The following is a 21,312-nucleotide window of genomic DNA, read 5'->3' on the forward strand; positions in this document are numbered from 1 at the left end:
TTCCTTCCTTCCTTCCTTCCTTCCTTCCTTCCTCCCTCCCTCTCTCCCTCCCCCTCCCTCCCTCCCCTCCCTCCCTGCCTCTCTTCCTCTTTCTCTCTCTCTTTCTTTCTTCCTAATTTAGATTTTACATATGAGAAAAATATACAATGTTTGTTGAGTCTGGTTATTTCAGTTAACATAATGATCTCCCATTCCATCCATTTTCCTGAAAATTATCTGCTTATATTATTTCTTATGGTTGAATCACATTCTTTTATGTAAATATACCACATATATTGGTTGCTGGAAACCTAAGCTGATTCTGTGACTTGGTTATTTGTCAATATTGCCAACTATACTCATGGGTATGTGGTTAGTTCTATTGAATTCTAATTCCTTTTGGTATGTACCCAGGAGTGGTATAGCTTCCCTGTCATATAGTAATTTTATACTTAGTATTTTGAGGAATTTTCATACTAATATGTATAGTACCTCGACTAATTTTTATTCCCACCAATACAGTAAAAGGGTTCCTCCCTTCCTACCTTTTATCCCCTATATTCTAACCATTCTGATGAAATGAGATAGAATATCAGTGTAGTATTGATTTATATTTCACTGATAACTTAAAGATGTTAAATATTTTTTCATGTATTTGTTTGTATGTCTTCTGAGAACTGTGTCTTCCATTATTTGTTCATTTTTAATGGTTGGATTATTTATCTTTATTATTTGTTATTGATCCCCTGTGAGATAAATAGGTGGCAATGATTTTCTCTCATTCTGTTGGCTGTTTCTTCATTATGGAAGTTATTATCTGTGATGTGCAGAAGTCTTTTCTTTGGCTGCAATTCCATTTTTCATTCCTAAGCTATTGGATTCCTACAGAATTATTTTTTTGCCCCTGCCTATATGCCTATACTTTGAAATGATTTTTCATTTTAATTTCCAAATTTTAGGTCTTACAGTAAGTTCCTTGATGCATTTTGAATTGGATTTTGTGTAGGGTGAGAGTGATCTAGTTTCAGTCTTACTGTGTGGGCATATATCCAATGTTGTGAGAACCATTTGATGAAGAGGCTATTTTCATTGTATTTCCTTTTCTTATCTCTGGTGAGAATCAAATGACTGTAGCCACATATGCTTATTTATGTGTCTTCAATTCTGCTCCATTGGTGTATATGTCTGATTTTTTTTCTTTTGGTCAGAAGTATGATGCTTTTGTTATACTTTTGTAGTTTAATTTGAAATCAGTGTGAAATCTCTACCATTGCTCATTTTGCTTAGGACTCTTTTGCTTATTTAGGATCTTTTCTGCTGTCAAATGAGTTTTAGGATTTTTTTCCTACTTCTGTTTGATGGAGATTGCATTGTATGTGTAGATTGCCTCTAGCAGTATGGATATTCTCAATCTTGTCAGTCAGCTTAATGCTGGTGGCTCATGCCTGCAATCCTAAGTACACAGGAGGCAGAGAGCTGAGGATCATGATTCAAAATCAGCCCAAGCAAAAAAGTCATTGATCTCCAATTAATCAAGAAGTGGAGGTATAGCTCCAGTGGTAGAGTACCAGCCTTGAGCAAAAATGCCAAGGGAAAAGATGAGACCTTGAGTTCAAACCCCACTACTGGAACATGCGCGGCACACACACACACACACACACACACACACACACACACACACACACACAAAGGCTTTTTTGACTCTCCATTTTATAGAGGGAGAAATGTATCTTATAAATAGTTGAATAGTTGACTTTATATGACTAGTGAAGAAATGGAACCAAGACTTGAAAACATTTTCTGTCTTTAGAGAAAGACATATTTGAAAGAGTTCTCCAAGTTATTATTATTTCTTTTTGGGGAATGCTGGGCATTGAACCTGGATCTTGCACATAACAAGCATATGCTCTACTAGTGATCCACACTACTAGTTCCTTTAGGTTTGATTTTTAATCTTACTGGTTTATGGTAGGAGCATGGTAGATGTGTGAATGAAAAATTTTAAGACAAGGGAGAGCAGCTCTTGGGCTTCTTTTCTTCTTGGTTAGTTCCCGTGATTATCTTTCTGCCATTACTCCTGGAAATCTCAGCTGCTGGCAAAAGCATTGAAGTCTCACACTAATCACATGCTATTAAATGTAGGTGGAAATGCCTAGATTCTCAGATTTTTTTCTTCAAAACATTGTAATTTAATTTGCTTATAGTTTCTGGGACTCTATGGCTTAAATATTAATAAGATGATGAAGAAATATAGGCTCTGGTCAAATCAGATTATCAAGATTTGTTACTTTGAATTTAGATTTGCTTTTTTTTTAAAAAAAGTTCTTTGATTTGAAATGCTTTTTTCATTCTCTGAAGCATATACAGCCATTCTCACAAGGAAAAGTTTGCTGTAAGGTTTGTAAGTATTAATGTGATTCACTTTTTTCTAAAACATCAATATCTTATTTAGATGTTTTAATATCCCATACAAAGTCTTATTTTGGTTAAGATGCATTGTACTCATAAGCTGACATGGTGAATTGAAATCTGTTTGTATGACTAAAAGATAATAAATTAAAAATAAATTAAAAATCTTATTTTGAAGTTTGTGAGTTTCTAGAAAGTAATTTTTAATTGAGAAATTTCAAAAATTCTTCTCTTAATAAAATATCTTATTGTAATGGGTTGATAGCAGCTTGATAAACTTAAAAGTAATTCATATTGAAGTTTAACAAACTTTTTTGTGGGGAGGAGTTTTGAACTCAGGGCTAGGGGGATGTCCTTGAGTTTTTTTGCTCAAAGGTAGCACTCTACCACTTGAACCACAGCTCCAATTCCAGCCTTTCTGGTTATTTGGAGATAAGAATGACAGTGAATTTCTTGCCTGGCTTTGAACAGAAATCCTTGGATCTCAGCTAGAAATACAGTTGTTAGCTACCAGTCACCAAAGTTTTTTTTTTTTAACTACATAAACAGTTTCTCAAACCAAAAAGGTTTTTCTTTCATATTCATACACGTTACCATCATTCATAAATGAACTATAGTTATTCTGTTGTGATTGCTGTTATTTTTATTACGGGTAATAATGAAACAGACTTTATTCCTATTGTGTTTATATTGCTCAACTTGACAAGACAAAAATTTTCTTGCCACACTTAGTCATTCATTTCATTGAAAGATGTCCACATTGTTTATATGATTAACATTGCTAGGAGCTATGCTATTTAAATATTGTTTTAAGAGCCTCTAATCTCTTAAACTTTCACTAGTAGAAATAGAACTTTCCAGAAAGTCTTTTGGGATTTAGTATACAAAAATGGATGGATAAGACATGAGAAGCCTACACTGGAGCGAGAGAATCCTAGTTGTAGGCAGATACCTATTAAGTGCTATCATTGAAGGTTACGTAAATTGCTATGGGGAGTACAGGTAGGGAATAATTAATTTAACCTTGTAGAGGATAGTTAAGAGGAATCTCTGCTGCTTCCCTTTATAAAATCAGAGAAGGTCTTCTAGATGTTAACTAATATTCTGTGGCTTGAAATTAGATGTGCTGGGTTTGGGATTTTTTTCCCTCCTTAAAAAACCTGTTGTTTACACTGCCTTCCTTTTGTTTCTACCAGTTACCTTGACAAAAGATGGGAATATAAATGCTTCTATTAGGGAAAGATGTATCTAAGAGTCAAGATTTGAGTCTACAGGGATTCTTCCATGGCAACTTTTGTAGTACCGGGCTCTTATTTTCACAGGGCAGTTGATGTGGTTTGTTATCACCATTTTACCAAGCCACCACCACTGCCAGCTTCTTGGATTTTTTTAAGAAACAACAAAAAAATCTGTTATTTAAATAGCTTATAGATTTTTGGACAAAGAGAGAAAGGAGTAACTGTAATGCACATTTAAATATACTGTCATAGAAATAATCAGAAGGTTTGAGGGGAAGGTAAGATTTTTGGTCTCCTGAAATGGAGATTAGGAACACAGGGAGGTAAATGTCAGGAAGAATACCTGAGAGACTGCTTTGTGGGATTCAAGTTGTGTTTCTGAGTAGGAATTAGGCATGATAGGAAGGTAAAGAGAAAGGCAACATTTCAGGCAGAAATGTTGGTTTTATGACAGGTGTGAAAAAATAATCTGAATCTATCAGATTAATATATATTGTAATCACCTTATATTATGTGTAGCTCATTTCTATAATCCTAGCTACTCAGAAAGGGGAGAGCTGAGAATCTGGCAAAAAAAAAAAAAAAACTCCAAGAGAATTTGGAGAAAAGGCTGGAAGTGGAGGTGTGGTTCAAGTGGTAGAGTGCTAGCCTTGAGCTAAAAAGCTAAGCAAGAATGTGAAGCCCTGAATTCAAGCTCCACAAAAAGGAAAAACATACTAAAGAAAAAAAATCACTGCTTGTGGTTGTTTAAGTGTGGGAATCATGTCAGTGGGAATCCAGATGGTTCTCCAGATTATGTGATCATTTGATTTTATGTTGAAGACAGTCTTTAAATATAGTAGAAAGCTCACAAGGATTTTAAGCAGGATAATGACTTTAGAGTTGGAAGTGACACTGATTAGTGTAGTCATTTGATAATGCAATTGTGCTTGAAATATGATGGTAGAGAGACGAGAAAAATATCATTGGTTAAAGACATTATGGTAAAATAAAAAGATGTTTTAGCTTGGTGACTTGTTGAAAGGTAAAGAGAAAACAGATTTTTAAGCTGGCTGATTAGGAAAGTAGTAAATACAATGTAAGAAAATACAGGAGAAAACTTTTTATTTTGTAGGAAGTGAAGACAAGTTCCATGTTAATCATGTTGTGTCATGTTAGAAAAACAGGTGAAATGACTTGCAGAGAATTGGAAACTCAGGTAGAGATTTAGTCATTATTATTCAAAGGGGCTGAGAGAAGCTCTAGGAATGTTTGAGATCTCTAAGGATAGCCAATTATTTATTTATTTGCTTATTTATTTATTTATTTTTGTCTATACAAGTCTGGAGAGTAAAAAATAAGGTCATGCTAGGTGCTGGTGGCTCACACCTGTAATTCTAGCTGCTCAGGAGGCTGGCTGAAGATCACAATTGGAAGCCAGCCTGGGCAGACAAATCTGAGATACCCTTATTTCCAGTTAAGCAGAAAAAAAAAAAACAAAACCAGAAGTGGATGTGTAGCTCAAGTGGTAGAGCTTCAGCCTTGAGCAATAAGTGATATTTTGAGGCCCTGAATTTAAGTCCCAGTATCAGCACCCCTATCATTCACTCCATATAAAATTTCTACATTTTTAAAAACCATATCTGCTTTGTAGAAAAATCTGATGATTCCAGGAGTCTTTCTGAAGACTATCATTTTACTTCTTGCCTGGCATTCACTATTTTCCTTGCTAATTCATTGGATGTGTCTTTGCCTGTTGCTACTCAGTGAAAACAAAGAGCCTCAATTGTTTGGCTCTCTTTTCCTATCACAGAAATTCCTGCAATAAAATTCATTTATTTTTTTTTAATCTTAAAATTTTATGGTCAAGGTCATGTACAGAGGGGTTATAGTTACATTAGTAAGGTAGTGTTTACATTTCTTGTCTAACTTGTTACCCCTTCCTTCATTTTTCTCCCTTTTTCCCTTCCCCTCAATCCCTCCTCAAGTTGTACAGACCATTTTCAACATACTGTCTTGTGAGTACTACTGTTAAAGAAATTGTTTCTTCCTATGTTGACATTCTCAGTCAGTGGTGGAATGCTCTTAGTGGTATCATTCTCAGTGAGTGGTGGAAAGCTCTTGGTGGTATCATTCTTTTGCCCCATCATGCTTACTCACAGTCTCACACTTGATATTTGTGGACTTTGTTGGTGTCCTGTCCAAATGCAAGTGTGTTGGCTTCATGGTTCATCCACTACATTTTTGTATCTACCTGGTTCCCCACTTGAAGGTTCCTTGCCCAAAGCTTTCTTCTTGCTTTATCCATCGGCCGACACCTTAGATGAAGGACACTAACTTACTAGGTCCAAATTGGACTGGGACCCCAGTACAGGTTCTCAGATCATGAGAGGTGTGAAATATTACATTAAAAAATGATTATCCCATTATCTATCTTTCCTGCTTACCATAGTTATTCATAGGCTGATTTATTGGTTGATGTGAGATTAGTTCTGTTCTCTAGGTAGAACAGTGATGTCTGCTACTATGGAATTAGATCCCATCTGAATATTCTTTTGGGAGAATTGAGTCACTCCTTTCTCACCGCACTTAATCTTTTTTATCCATACCTTTCCTTTTTGAATTTATTTATTAATTATTATTATTTATTACTTTCCTTTTTGTATTTATTTATTTATTTATTTGCTTATGGCTAGCAAGTTACCACTTGAACCACATTGCCACTTTTGGCTTATTGGAGTTAATTGGAGATGTCTTTCACATACTTTCCTGCCCAGATTGCCTTGGAACTGTGATCCTCTGATCTCAGCCTCCTGAATAGCTAGGATTATATCTGTGAGTGACTGGCACCCAGCTGATACTTATGTTTTAAATAAGTATAATTTCATATTTTCCTTTAAAATAAATGTTGGTAATTTATGTTTTTTTCCTGGCTCATCTGTAGAGTCCCTCTGTGTATTTAAAAATTTTATTATTTGCAGTTGTTTTAGAACAAATTTCCTGAAAGATACTATATTAGAAATATTTTATTGGATTCAGTCTGTGAAGTACAATGGACTATGAGGATTGAAAAATACAAATAATACATGTCTTTTCTCCTTATTTTTTAGCCTTCTTTGAATCCTGGGGGAAGCCAGTCATCGGATGTGGTACTTTTGAATCACTGGAAAGTGAGGAATTTTGAAGTACACCGTGGTGACATTGTGTCGTTAGTGTAAGTAATTCAGAGATATACTTAATTTGTATTTCTACTTATGCTAATGTAACCAGTAGTCTACTGTCAATACTGTGATCAATTATTAAATTAATGAATGCATATGAAATATATGCTTTTTAAGAAAATCAATCTTGAAATATAATAATGCTATAAAAAGGGTTTCCTTCATATTTTACATGTCAGTTAATTGACCTAATTGGATTTGGTAAAATGTGTTTAATTAAATGTTGATTAGAAGTTATTATGCTAATGATCCAAAATAAGTACATTTGATATTGCTTAGGAATATTTTGTGATTTTTGCATGTTACTATGAGACTTTTATGCTTTTACGTTCTTTTTTTACTTTTTGAAGGTAAAATTGTTTAGAAGATGATAATTGTGATATGAAATTCAAATGACATTTATTTATATCAGGAATCTGACTGAAAACAGGAGTTTGCAAGATGAGTAGTGGAGGCTTTTGTTTGGGACCAAAAGGTGGCACTGTTTCTCTGTTAAAATATTGTGACTGGTCAGGAAGAAAAATTTCATTCCAGTCTTTAGTTGTAGAAAAGGAATGTCAATGAGTGCATAATTGACACAATAATATAATACATAGACTTAGAACATGCCTGAATGGTTTAGATTTGAGCTTTTGGTTTGTTTGTCTTAAAAGTAAATTCACACTGAGAACAGTGCCAGAACTTGTCTAATTTTTTTGGCTTCAGTTATTTATAAAAACTTTACGCCAGTTAGTAGCAACTCATGAAGTTTGTTTTAGTGATCATTAAAGCTAACCTTGAGCGAAGATATTCCTGTTTTGTATTTCTTATTCTTGAACTGGAATGACTTTTTCTTGTTGGATGATAATTTAAGTATTGATGGAAAACGCTTTGTGGAAATAGATATTCTATACCTGTGTCTCCTTCAAGACTGGTTTATGAGGGGTCATTTGAAGACATATTATCCAAATCTTGTTAGCAGCTAATAAAATAAATAAATTTAAGCGAGTTTTATATGGCAGACATCCAAGGATGAGGATTAAATGCTTCTCATGTTTTGAGTGCTTTCTTTTATTTTGTCATTTAGAGTACTATTTTTGCAACCTCCTTAAAAAACCTTTTCCATGCTGGGGTAAGCCTGTCATATGCTTATTGCTCTTTTGCCTTTGGTTTGACAAGGTTACATCCCCACTTAGTTGGTGATGGAGCTGAAACCCACCCAAGTGAAAGAGGTCACATTACAAGCACATAATAGTGCAATACTTTTTTTTTTCCCATGAGAAACGTACTGACTATCTTTCAGCAAGTGACTCTGAATAACTAATTGAAAAGTGAAAAGGGCTTTTTGAAATTCAGGGTTATATGACTCCATAAAAAAAATCTCTTAGCATATCATAGACTATGTTGAAAACACCATTCTTTTAAGCAAAAATTTTAATTACTTATACTTGTTATTTAAGTTAATTTAAAAATTATTTTCAAATTGGGATTGCTGGAATATATTAGAGTTACTCAGTTGAATTGTATTTTTAATGCAGCAATTATATGCCATACCTTTATCACTTAAAAATAACGTACACTTTCATAATGCTTTGTGGCTATCCATTTACATAAATGAACGTTTAATTTTGATTATTTGACAGCAAACAACTATTAAGCAATGTCATTGCTTTCTTTGAGAAAGAAACAAAATCTCTGGCATTAAATTCTTCTTTAGCTGAGTAAATACTATTAAAAGTCATATTTGTCAGGTGCCAGTTGCTGTGCCTGTAATTCTAGCTACTTAGATGACTGCGATCTGATGATAAGATTCAAAACCAGCCCAGGCAGGAAATTCTTTGCAAATCTTTTCTCCAAATAACTACCACAAAAGCCAGAAGTGGAGCTCTGGCTTGAGGGGCAAGAGCATTACCCTTGAGCAAAAAAAAGCTCCCAGGACAAGAGTTCAATCCTTAGGACTAGCATGTGTGTGCGTGTGCACACACACACACACACACACACACACACAAGTCATACTGTAAAGTGTATTTTCAGTTTTATGAGCAACAGTGCTTAGAAACATATCTTTATTTTTTATGTAGTTTACAGACTTCTTCATTGGTGTTGGTTTGATAAATGTTCATATATACATTTTAATCCATGTCAAACAATACTGAATATTGATGCCAAGGCATCAATCTGGTTTTTAACATAGTTGGCGATTTTCATTACTACACTGGAACAGTGTAAGAAATGTACAATCAGTACAGAAATGCATATCCAAATGTTGAGTCTAAAGATAATGTGAAATGTACTTTGTTTAGAGATTTGTGTTAATAATAAATTTCCATGATAGGTGAGTAGTCTTTGGAAGTAATGTACAATGATATTTTTATTAATAAAAAATATTGAAGGAGGAGATGTGGTGTTCACATCTATAATCCCAGCTTCTCAGGGGGAGATTGGAAGGAATGAAGTTTGAGGCAGGGAAAAACATTAGTGAGAAGCCCACCTCAATCAATAAGTTAGGTGTAGTGGTATATACCTGTGATTGCAGCAATGTATAGTAGCCATGGGTGGGAAAATCCTATGAGACCTGCTGTGGCACTTGAAAAATAACTAAAGCATAATAGAACTGTGGGTGGGGTTCAAGCGTGAGGCCCTGTTTTTAAACCCCAGTATCTCCACTATTAAACAAAGAGAAAAAATTAGCTGGTGCTGGTCATTCACACCTGTAATCCTAGCTACTCAGGAGTCTGAGCTCTGAGGATTGTGGTTCAAAGTCAGCCCAGGCAGAAAAGTCCTTGTGAGGGCTGGGAAGGTGGCTCAGTGGTAGAGTGCTTGCCTTGTATGCATGAGGCCCTGGGTTCGATTCCCCAGCACCACATAAGCAAAAAGAAAAAAAGCCGGAAGTGGCACTGTGGCTCAAGTGGCAGTGTGCTAGTCTTGAGCACAAAGAGGCTCAGCAACAGCGCCCAGGCCCAGAGTTCAAACCCCACAACCAACAACAACAACAACAAAATTATATATATATATTCCTGGAACAGTATTTCATGCACTGAAAATGTGTGACAATGTAACATTCTACTCTAATAATTATATATATTTCTAAAAATTTTTCAGTATAGAAATTTGTTCTTCTAATAGTAGGGTTTATGGGACTTTGTATTAGAACAATAACAGAAAGAATAACAAGCCTAATTGAAATACACAGTTTAAAAGACATTAAATTGCATATATATATAAATGTGGGGTTTAATTTAGGACTAAAAGAGTAAACATAGCCTGATGACGTGATATGAGGAAGGGTTGAGTCTGTTTATGTGTACAAGGACAGAGAGTATGATCAGAAGTGGAGAAAGGTGATCAACTTTGTATAAAGGAGAAGTATATGTTCCAGTCATCATTTTGATGTTTTTTGTTTTATTATTAATGTGGAGATTAATTGAAACAGGTCTACCTCTGTACATCAGGCTATCCTGGAATTCCCCATGTAGTCCCTGTGGACACTGAACTCCAGAATTCTGACTCAGTCTCCCAAGTGCTAGGATTGTGTGTATAGTACACATGGCCTTGTTTTATTCATTTTTAATGTGTGGGTAAACTTTGCAAAAACTATTTCTATGAAAATGGTTGAATATATAGTATTGATTTCTTCCTGATTTGCTGCCAGTAGTGTACTTGGTCTTCAAATTGCTGTTATTAATGAGGAAAAGCATTATTGTATGGGGAAATACTATACATGAATAAATGTACCTTGTGAATTGTAATAAAATCGTTTCTCCATTTACCAATTAATTGTCTATGGGCTAATTTATGTTACTGAAACATGTGGTGTGGCCATCCCCTTCTATTGTAAGAGATTTTGTTCAGAGCCTGTTGACCAGTGCTATTTTATTTTTATTTTTTGGGGGGGAAGGGAGTTTAGTGTGGGGGACAAGTACTATAGCTTGAATTCAGGACCTTGAGCTTGTTCAGCTTTCTTGGTCACAACTGGCACTCTACCACTTGAGCTATGCCTCTAGTCCAGCATCTTTGAGATGAATTAAAGATGGAGTCTCACAGAGTCTGCTACTCAAGCTGGCTTTGAACCTCCTCTTCCAAGTCTTGGCTTCCTGAGTAGCTATGGTTACAGGCTGCCTAATGTCATTTTCTAAAGCATGGAAGGTCTGAAGGAGGGAGCTTTATGTACTGGAATATGTTTCTTTGTATCTCATTTTTTTCTGTTCCCTTTTATTCTGTAAAACATTGGTTCCAGTGGCACCATTATTTAAAAGTATTATTCTGTTATGTGGAGTCAAAAGATGTATTTGTTTAGCTCCATACAGGGCTCACAAAACATCATCAACTATCATTAAGTTCTCAGCACTAGCAGTGTATGTAGGTGGCATCACACTTTCTTAGGGGATTTGCAAGCTAATTGTAATGATTAAGGTGGATTTTCTATACCTTGGAATTGACTTTTTATTAACCTTTGTGACGGCCTTACTGCAATAGGCTTAACATAAGTAGCCTTATTTCACAATAATATATCACTTGACAAGTCAATTTAGATAGAGGCTCTTTCATAATAAAGTTCAAAATGATCACATTTAAAAGTTTTAACTTTTAACTTTGAAATAGTATAAGAGCTAAAACCAAGTTGCTAAAACACTATAATTTCTATCTACCTCTCAGCCCAACCAAAATTTACATTATATACAACCACAGTACACTTACTGAAACCAGGAAGATGACACAACATTATCCTTTAACCAGTTTTTTAAAGTTTAATTTTATTGTAAAAATGCTATACAGAGGGGTTATAGTTACATGAGTAAGGTAATTAGTACATTTCTTGTTGAACATTGTTACCCCTCCTTTGTGTTTTTCATACTATTCCTTCCCTCCCCTGTCTCCCCTCCTTCTCTTCCCTGCACCCCACCCCTTCTGCCATCTCCTCCCCATCAAAGTTGTAAAGATCATTTCCAACATAGTGTCTTATGAGTATCATTGTTGCAGTGGGTCATCCTGTGTCCTTGTTTTAGCATTTTGTTATTCTCCTTTCTGTCCCCAAATTTTATATATATATATATATATGATGCAGAGTACCAAAATCAAATACAGTGACAAATCTAGGAACACCTAGATTTTTGATGTCCTTTTTTCCCCTTGGATCTAAGTTCTACCCAGTATCTTATATTTCATTATATTTTCTCTAGTCTTTTCCAATGTGAGACAGTTGCTCAGTGTTTGTCTTTTATAACCTTGACCCTTGTGAAGGGTAGTTGGCAGTTATTTTTCAAAATGATGCTCAATTCTTACAAGACAAGTTAGCCTGTTTTTGAATGGAAAAGTACTGATATCCATGCAGTCTCTGGGGAAACTACATCCATGGGGCCAGTGGAGTGGGGTGGAGACAAGCTGGGAAGGGCAACCTGGCTAGTGGACCTGGATAGATAAAGGCAGGTGCGGGAGGAGACTCTTTCATGCACAAGTCAGTTTAACTTCTTGGTACTGTATACCAAAAATGTTCATTGCTTCTAGAAATAAGTCTACTCAGTTAAATTTATAGCTGCTGGGGAGGGATATATGGGTAGAAAAAGGTTGAAGCTTATAGCAATAGTAGAAGATTACATTATATTGAACTGGTCTAAAGTTCTGAAATAGAAGATTAGCATGAAGGAATTCTTATTTAGTGAACATTGCTTGTATATATGTGCACCATCCATCCATCCATCCATCCATAATCCATCCATCCATCCATACAGATAGATATAGATATGTAACAGTAATATGTATAGACATAGTACTTTGTACTTAATACTCATGATAACATTTATAGCTTGTCATGAAATTCAGAGTAAATAAGGGGCAAGTCAATAACAATGCTAGAATGTGATTCCATTTGGCCCTAAACAGAACTGTCTGATAAAGTATGCACTATGTGGTGGCTTATCACTTAATGTGACTACTGCCACTTATAAAGAGGATATTTTCAGGCAAATAAATATATTAATAAAATAATTTCTACCTGTTTATTTTTCCTTTTCAGATGTCATTTATAGGTCATTTATTGTATTTCTAACGAATAATGCTCTATCTAAAACTCTTCCCAAATATTCTGCTATTTCCCTAGCATATGTCTAAGTTGAATTAACAGGACATCTCAAAGTCTGAGATGGAAAATACTAAGGTAGTTGCTGTGGAGCAAAGGCAGATTCCTGAAGACAGGTAAATAGTGGCTCTTGGTAAGAATCAGGGCTAATAACAAAAGGCAGTCTATGAGAAAGAGAGAGAGAAAGCACTATAACTTTTAGTATTGACTGCTTATTATTTTTCAACAATTGGGCTGAGTTCTGTATTTATTACTTAATCCTTACTTTAAAATAACTCTAAAAATTGGTACTCTTCTATTTCTATTTGATGGACGAAATCATGAAGGTATAGGTTGATTTGGTAATTTGCATTAAAGAGCAGAACACAGCTGTGCCCATTGAAGTTGTTGCCCTTGTCCTCACGGTCACTGCCTCCTTCTTCTCCTTCTCCTTCTCCTTCTCCTTCTCTTTCTCTTTCTCCTTCTCCTTCTCCTTCTCTTCCTCCTTCCTCCTTCTTCTTCTCCTTCTCCTTCCTCCTTCCTCCTTTCTGCTTCCTCCTCCCTCTCCCCCCTCCCCCTCCCCTCCCCACCTCCTCCTTCTCCTTCAGCTTGAACTCAGGACCTAAGCACTGTCCCTGAGCTTCTTTTGCTCAAGGTTAGCACTCTACCACTTGAGCCACAGCATGACTTCTGGCCTTTTCTGTTTATGTGGTACTGAGGAATCAAGCCCAGAGCTTTATGAATGCTAGGCAAGTACTCTACCACTAAGCCACATTCCCAGTCCCTGAAGTTGTATTCATAATCATCATCTGCAATGCCTCAATGTAGTGGTATGATGATGTGACCAAGCAACTTACACATTCTTGCTCAAGAAGTTATATAGGTGTATATGCAGGTATATGCAGTTACATAGATATGTGTCTGTATCTCTTCTTATTCTCTCTTAGTCAAATTGCTGATACAGTAGTTGTTAACATGTGCTCGCTTTGTTAATAGAAAAAGTGCTTTATTATGGATCTACAGTAAAACAGTTCTGACAGCTGGTTTGTGATATGCTAACCTCATTGCCATTTTCAGACAGATGGCCAAGGAGGTAACTACATTTCAGTCAGTAAATAGGAGCAAAGAGTTACAGAGATATGAGACAGGGAAATAGATGAAATAGAATAGAGCCTTTGGGGGAGAAAAAAAAAAGGAAAGAGAGATTTTAGTTCCTTTGTGTTTTGAGTACTTGTAAATCTTTAAAGGTCCCTGACCTACCAGGGGAAATTAATTGGAGCCTGATAAAAAGGAAATTTATGTTTTGAAACAAATGCCCAAAGCAATGATGACATTGAATAATGACCTGTAATTGTATTAAAATCAAGTTGTCAGTTGAACTGGGAAAATATTGTATATACTTATCTGTTCCATCTGTTCTCATTCTGAAATTTTCATGTATAACCAAACATTTTTTTCTGAGTGTATAGGGAATATCATACATTTTAAGAACACCCAGGAGTACCATGATTCTGTAAGTGGGGAGAAGTACCTTAGCTCCTAGGTTTTTTTAAAATTGATAATAAAATGGTAGTAAAATTTTACTTTGCAGCTTATTTTGAAGAGAGATCTAGTTTTTGGCACTCTCCATCGTCTTGGTATTCACTAATACTTGGTATTCACTACTAAGTATATTTACAAATGATACTTTAAAAATCAAAATGGGATAATTTACATACTATTGCGATATTTAATTGATTTTTAAAATGCTATGCATGAGCACACAAACATATTGCTGTCCTAAGGTAGACCTTAATAGCTTTTTCTCTCCTTCATTAGGATGAAGTGCCTATATCATATTTGTACACTTAATTGTGCAATAAGACATTTTCTTAGTTCAGAGACAAATTACAGCTTAAAAATATTTCAATGATCATAAATTATAATTCTGAGTTTTTGAAGTTTATGATAATGTAATTATAGGACATATCCATAGCTTCTGCATCTCCTGTATTACAAATCCTACTTTCTTTGAGAAGTACCTAGAAGTTGTCAAAAGACAAATTTTTATAGACAACATCCTATTAAATATTGGATCTTTATGTTTATAACCATTCTTATTTTCACTTAGAAACATATACTTTGTAAAAACACTGTTAATTGTATTAATAAAAAAGTGCAAGTCAGCATTTATGAAGAAGGAACTCTAAGTACACAGTGTATGCTATATGTAAGGATTCCCACAGAAGGACTGAGGAGCAATATTTTGAATAACAGTTCAAACAGGGCTGGGAATGTGACTCAGTGCTTGCCTAGCATGCATGAAGACCTGGGTTTGAGTTCTCAGTACCACATAAACAGAAAAAACCAGAAGTGGCACTGTGGCTTGAGTGGTAGAGTGCTAGTCTTAAGCAAAGGAAGCTCAGGGACAGTGCCCAGGCCCTGAGTTCAAGCTCAGAACTGGGCCAAAAGAAAAAAAAAAGAAGAAAAAAGAAAAAGAAAGAGTTGAAACAATAATTTATGATTTTTTTTTTTTTTTTGTCGGTCGTGGGGCTTGAACTCTGGGCCTGGGCGTTGTCCCTCAGCTCTTCAACTCAAGGCGAGCGCTCTACCACTTGAGCTACAGCGCCACTTCCATAATTTATGATTTTTTTAGAGCAGCAAATAGTTCTAATTTCAATCAGGGAATATAACACATCAAATGAACTATCATATAGATATGTCAACTTATTTTAAATACTTTTAGAACCAATAGGCTATATAACCATACATACACAATATGATCAAGAATTATAATGGACAAGTTTTTAGAAACTAAAGCCCATACTAGAAAAATTAGAAACTATAGTAAAAAAATTATCTAAAATGTTTGAGCACTAGCTGGAAATAAAGATCCAAAAGTGAAAAAAGAGGTAGAGGTGAATGCTATTATATTTGATGACCCTTTTAATTCACGTTTAATCAGTTTATATGTAGCAAGGCAATCAGACTAAGGAGCTAAATGGTAGTAGCCAAGACAGATATATACTGAGCGCTGCATAACTGAGTACTAGGGACTTAAAAACCAGAATTAAATGAGGAGAAAAGACTATCGTAACACACTCTTAGGTTTTTAATCAGGAAGAAACTCTAGTAACATACTTTTAAGTTTTTAATTGTGACCTTGAAGTTCTGTGTCCTAGGAGTGAAGGCAAACTAGAGAGACAAAAATTGAAATAGAATTCTAATTTTGAGGTGATGTACTTTTACATTAATTGTCCACTAAATTTCCCTAATTTTTTTCTTTTTTGGTGAGTCCTAGGGCTTGAACTCAGGGCCAGGGATCTGTCCTTGAACCTCTCTGTGCTCAAGGCTAGCACTCTACCACTCGAGCCACAGTGCCACTTCCAGCTTTTTCTGTTTATGTGGTACTAAGGAATCAAACTCAGGGCTTTATGCATGCTAGGAAAGCACTCTACCACTAAGCCACATTCCCAGCCCAAATTTTCCATAATTTTATATGTAGAGTTTCTGTAAATTTTTTGTGCATGCAACACATGGCATCTAATAAGAAATTATACCATGTATCTCAGAAGCCAGGATCAAGAATAAAAGAAAACAAGAAATGATAGAAACAATTGCACAGTGATTCAGGTAGTGGGATGATAAGACATGGGCTATTAGAATAGTTAACACATTTAAAAATTGATGAGAAGATGTGTAATTTCATTAGATAATTAGAATTTATAAAAATGATCAAAATAATAATAAAAAATCTTAAAGAAAAGTACTATAAGCGAAGTACTGAAAAGGAGAAGCTAATAGCAAATTAGACACAGTTGATAAGAGAATTAGTGAACTGAGTAAAAGTTTAGTTAGAAATTATGCAGAACAGAACATGAAGGGATAAAGAATAGTGAATATTACAATACTGAAAATGGCTTATTCCAGCTCCTTGTACTCCTAGAAAAAGAGAAAAAGAAGAAAGGGGTAATACTTGCATTGAGTAAGGCTAAAGGTTTTCCCAAACCAAAGATTTCTTAAAATGCACTGAGTAAAAAAGTACTATAAAAGTTATTAGGATAAATATGAAAATCAAAATTTAGGATGCAGGCTACCTAAACCTCTGAAAATAAGAGTTGGAAAGAAATTTTGAAAAGGAAAAAGACAGTTTACTTTCAAAGAAGCAAAAACCTGGGCTGGGAATGTGGCTTAGTGGTAGAGTGCTTGCCTTGCATGTATGAAGCCCTGGGTTTGATTCCTCAGTACCACATACACAGAAAAAGCTGGAAGTGGCGCTGTGGCTCAAGTGTTAGAGTTCTAGCCTTAAGCAAAAGAAACAAAAGGACAGTGCCTAGGCCCAGGGGACTGGCCAAGAAAAACAAAAAAAGCACAAATCTGACATTTCAATAGATGGAAAATAAGAGAGAAATGAATGGCATGTTTAAAGTAGTAGAAGAAAACAAATCAAGGTAAAAATTTCATTTTGGTACCTCTTGGAAATATCCTTCAAAATGAAAGAGAATTACATTATTTTTCTTCAAAAAGCCCTCAGCTTGTGTTCAGTTGTCCTATTGGACTTCAGTTACAGACTGATTCAGTGTTGTGAATTTCAAGATGGTAACTGCAGAGCATTAAACCCCAAGGGCAGGGCCTTTTCTAATCCAAGCTTATTTGTACGAACCTCAGCCCTATGACCAGGACTCTGGTGTTGGTAATGGCTGAAGAGATTGAGACTGGATCTATAATGTGTTCCCACTGCATTACTGGAAATTTTTAATTTTTATTGTTGTTGTTAGAGTTTGTTCTCCAGGGCTTGTCTCATTTAAAACAGTCAATGAGAATAGTATTAGGAATGGAGAAGAAATCGTTGTATGATGGACATAAAAACCAGTCTCAGAATATCAGAAGAATGTTGCGAGGTTTTGAAGCTTAACCCCAAACTTATTGAGCCATGTTAGTATATTAAACAGAAATTGTAAAACAGATAACTAGATAAGAAAACTTTGAACACTAGGTTTCTATTTGTAAAAGACTTCAAATGTGCACACGTGTACCTATGCATGCATGTATACACACACACATCTTGACTGAAAATACTGAAAGATGGAAACTTACAAATCTACAGGTATATGTTCTACACAAGGATGGATGCAAAATCCTTTTCTCTTGTTTAAAATTATTCAAAATAAATTGTAGAAAGCTTATACATATTTATTCTTTGTAATTTAGTCTGGGAAAATAAGGATCTAATGGTTGATATTTTTCTGGTTAGGTGCTTCTTATCAACTTAAAATGAATTTTTCAACAGTAAACACATTATCCACTTGTTTTTATAGAAAATAAATGCTTGATCTATATTCTGCTTCATAGGTTAGGTCTGCAAATGTGGATGAGATCTCAACACTAAACTTATACATAAACTTACTTGATCCAATGTCAGTAGTTACCTTCCCACTTTCTTATAGAAAAAAAAAAAGACCCTGTGTTTGGTGGGTGGATTTGACGGTTGTTAGGAAATGTGTCTGTGGCTGATAAGGAGGGGGGAACGGCTTGACGCAAGGACCACTTTAGCAGTGCTTTGTAGCTCAGGAAAATGTTACTGTCCTGGAAGAGGACAGGAATACCTTATTTTTAAAAGAAGAAAAATTTCAATTAATGAGAAGCTTTCGTGACCCATATTATGGAAGGTTACTCTTTCGCATAATCTAGTGAAAGATATTCTCACACTCGGAGGCTGCATTAATATTTACCCAGGGCACAACAGTAGGTTTCCCATTATTAAACATTGAGTGGCTGTTGAAATTGCTGACGGAGAGACTGGCTGAGTTTGATTTGGCTTTGGATATAATGGTTACGTGACTTTCTGTGCTTTTTAGAGGTCATAAGTTTCTTTGCTGAGATGTGTATACTTTGCCAGAAAGTGACCACACAAGGCAGGAGGAAAACATTTCTGTGTGACTAGCATGTCTCACATGAATTACACCATATAATTAAATAGGAATCATTAAAATATTTCACATTTATTAAAAATTCATTACACTACTAGAAGATCTTTAAAGAGCAATTAGAACTTGAAGAAATAATAGGAAAGTGTTGGTAACAGTGACAGTGTGTTAACTGAGTTGAAAGAAGGTAAAAGTATGTAGTAACACAATGTATCCAAATTTGGCAAAAAAAAATGATTTGTAATAAATCAAACGAAGAAATCAGTTAATAAAGAAAGAGGCCAATTATCAGTAAAGGAAGAGGGTGTATTTAATGATTCCAAATGAACGGTTAAACTGCTTGGGTGGATTTCAGTTGAACAAAAAGGAAGAAAAGCAATATGGATAATTAGGCAGTAATAAGATTGTACTGAAAAAAAATAAAAAAACTGCCTTAGGTGTTAGGGAAATATTGGCTTATGAACTTACCCTTTCGCTGTTGATATCTGTGAATATTCACCTTTTGCTTGAGAAATGGAGAATGTGGTATTTTTATTTATTTTTAATTGATTCTTTTGCCCCTGTGACCTTGAATTGTGGAAAAGTTTTGATGTTTACAGAATCAATACAAGATCTAATTTCATATGACCTTTGAACTAATGATCAGACAGAGGGACTAGTAACAAACATTAAATTCAGAGACAAGTCCAAATTTAAAGACAGCATGAAAAAGGTTTGGATTTAGGTCCTCAGATGTGTTAACTGAAAGGCCATCTACAGAAATGTCCTTGATTGTCAACCTTCTTTTGGCAATGATATTATATATATTTACACTGGAACTCAGGACCTCAATCCAACCAGCACCTCTATCACCTGAGCCATGCTTCCAGCTCTTTTTGTTTTAGTTGTCTTCCCAATAGAGTTTTATCCCTATAGATTGTCTTCCTCTCTACCCCTGCCGCATAACTGGGATTCTAAGCATGCAGTTTATTGGTTTCATTGAGCTAAATTTTGGTTTCAAGAGCTAAATTTTGCTCTTATCACCTCGATTCATAATGCTCTTGATATCTGTCTCCTGAGTTATTATCACTAATTTTCTTAGAAATATCCTATCTTTTATTATATGTATGTGTCATATATAGATATAAATATCATGTAGTTCATTGTATATTAATGCTTAAAAACATTTTCAAAATGGTAGCAGCTTTGCCAAAGGTTAACTCAAGTAGGCACTAGCTCAAGAGGGTTATGGTTAGGTGGTCAGGAAGCTTTGCACCAGATACTAAGAGACCTGGGTTTTAGGTTCCTTTTGGCACTAAGGGTACTATGTGTCATTAAACAACTGTGGATCAGTTTTTATTTTTAATGAAATGACAGGATTACACGTGACAGTTTCTAAACTGTCTTTTAATTTGAAGCTCTTTTTCCTTCCTGATTATTTTTCCACAAGCAAGATATATCATAAGTTCTAATGGATACTCACATAATACTTTGTCATTCTCAAGGAGAGGGACACTGGATATAATTACACCTGCTTGTGATTCTAGCAACAAGGGAAAGCCTAAAGTAACCAGTGAGAATGAAGGCTAGCTGTGTGGCTCCTTAGTATTATGCCAGCCTAGCAAGTGTGAGACCTTGAGTTCAAATCCCAGTACTCCCAAAAAGAAAGAAAGAAAATAAACCAGACTAATACCTTGTCACATGCAGTTTGTTCTTCTGCGGTACAGATAGGTGTATGTTGAATTAAGACAAAACTAAAAAGGTATTTTTGAAACTTGTAAAATACAAATACAAGTAGAAAAATATACAAGCATAAAAACAAGTAGAAAAAAATAAAACCAAACAGGCCCTTTTTCTTTCTTTTTAAATTTGGTTCTAGTCCTGGGCATGAACTCAGGACTTGGGTACTATCTCTGAGCTTTTGTGTTTAAGGCTGGTGCTCTACTAACTTCAGCCATAGTTTTACTTCTGGCATTTTTGTTGGCTAATTGGAGGATTTCCTTGCCCGGGGTGGTTTTGAATGGTCATCCCCCTGAGTAGGTAGAATTACAGGTATGAGTTCTGGTGCCTGATTTCTCTGTGAGCTGTTTTGTGCTCAATGATAGCGTTCTACTACTTGAGCTACAACTCCATGCCACTTTTTTTGAAAGTTTATTGGAGATAAGAGTCTCCTGGACTTTTCCTGCCTGAACTGGCTTTGAATGGTGATCTTCAGATCTCAGGCTCCTGGCTAGCTAGGATTACAGGCATGAACTACCAGCACCAGCTCAAACAAACCTCCTAAGAATGTATTGAAGGTGTGCTTTAAAGCACCGTTGGAACTAACAGTAGTGAGTGCATGGGCTGCCATATAGGATTCAGAATGAAATGACTTTGGAATAGATGAAAGTGCTATCTTGAGTTCTGTGAAGAAGGGTCAGAAACAGAAAGGCAAAAGAAAACATAGAAAAAAACCCTGAAGGCTCTTTGGAAAGCCACCACCCTGTGCAGATCTGATTGCATTAACTAGACTTGTATCAGCCTTTTATTTGTGTATCTATGTGATACATACATGTAGCAACAAATAC

The 21,312-nt window shown here is 35.3% G+C and overlaps 1 protein-coding gene across 2 annotated transcripts in view; it reads left to right on the forward strand.

Annotated features, from left to right (window-relative positions):
• The window catches only part of Immp2l (inner mitochondrial membrane peptidase subunit 2), an 863,335-nt gene that overhangs the window by 57,835 nt on the left and 784,188 nt on the right, over nucleotides 1–21,312 (forward strand). For both annotated transcript variants that reach the window (XM_013024067.1, XM_013024066.1), the window contains one exon: nucleotides 6,716–6,819. In XM_013024067.1, coding sequence (XP_012879521.1) covers nucleotides 6,716–6,819 — 104 coding nt within the window. The remainder of the gene's footprint in view (nucleotides 1–6,715; nucleotides 6,820–21,312) is intronic.

This window comes from Dipodomys ordii, unplaced genomic scaffold (genome assembly GCF_000151885.1).
Source record: "Dipodomys ordii isolate 6190 unplaced genomic scaffold, Dord_2.0 Scaffold72, whole genome shotgun sequence".
In the NCBI taxonomy this organism is placed as follows: Eukaryota; Metazoa; Chordata; class Mammalia; order Rodentia; family Heteromyidae; genus Dipodomys; species Dipodomys ordii.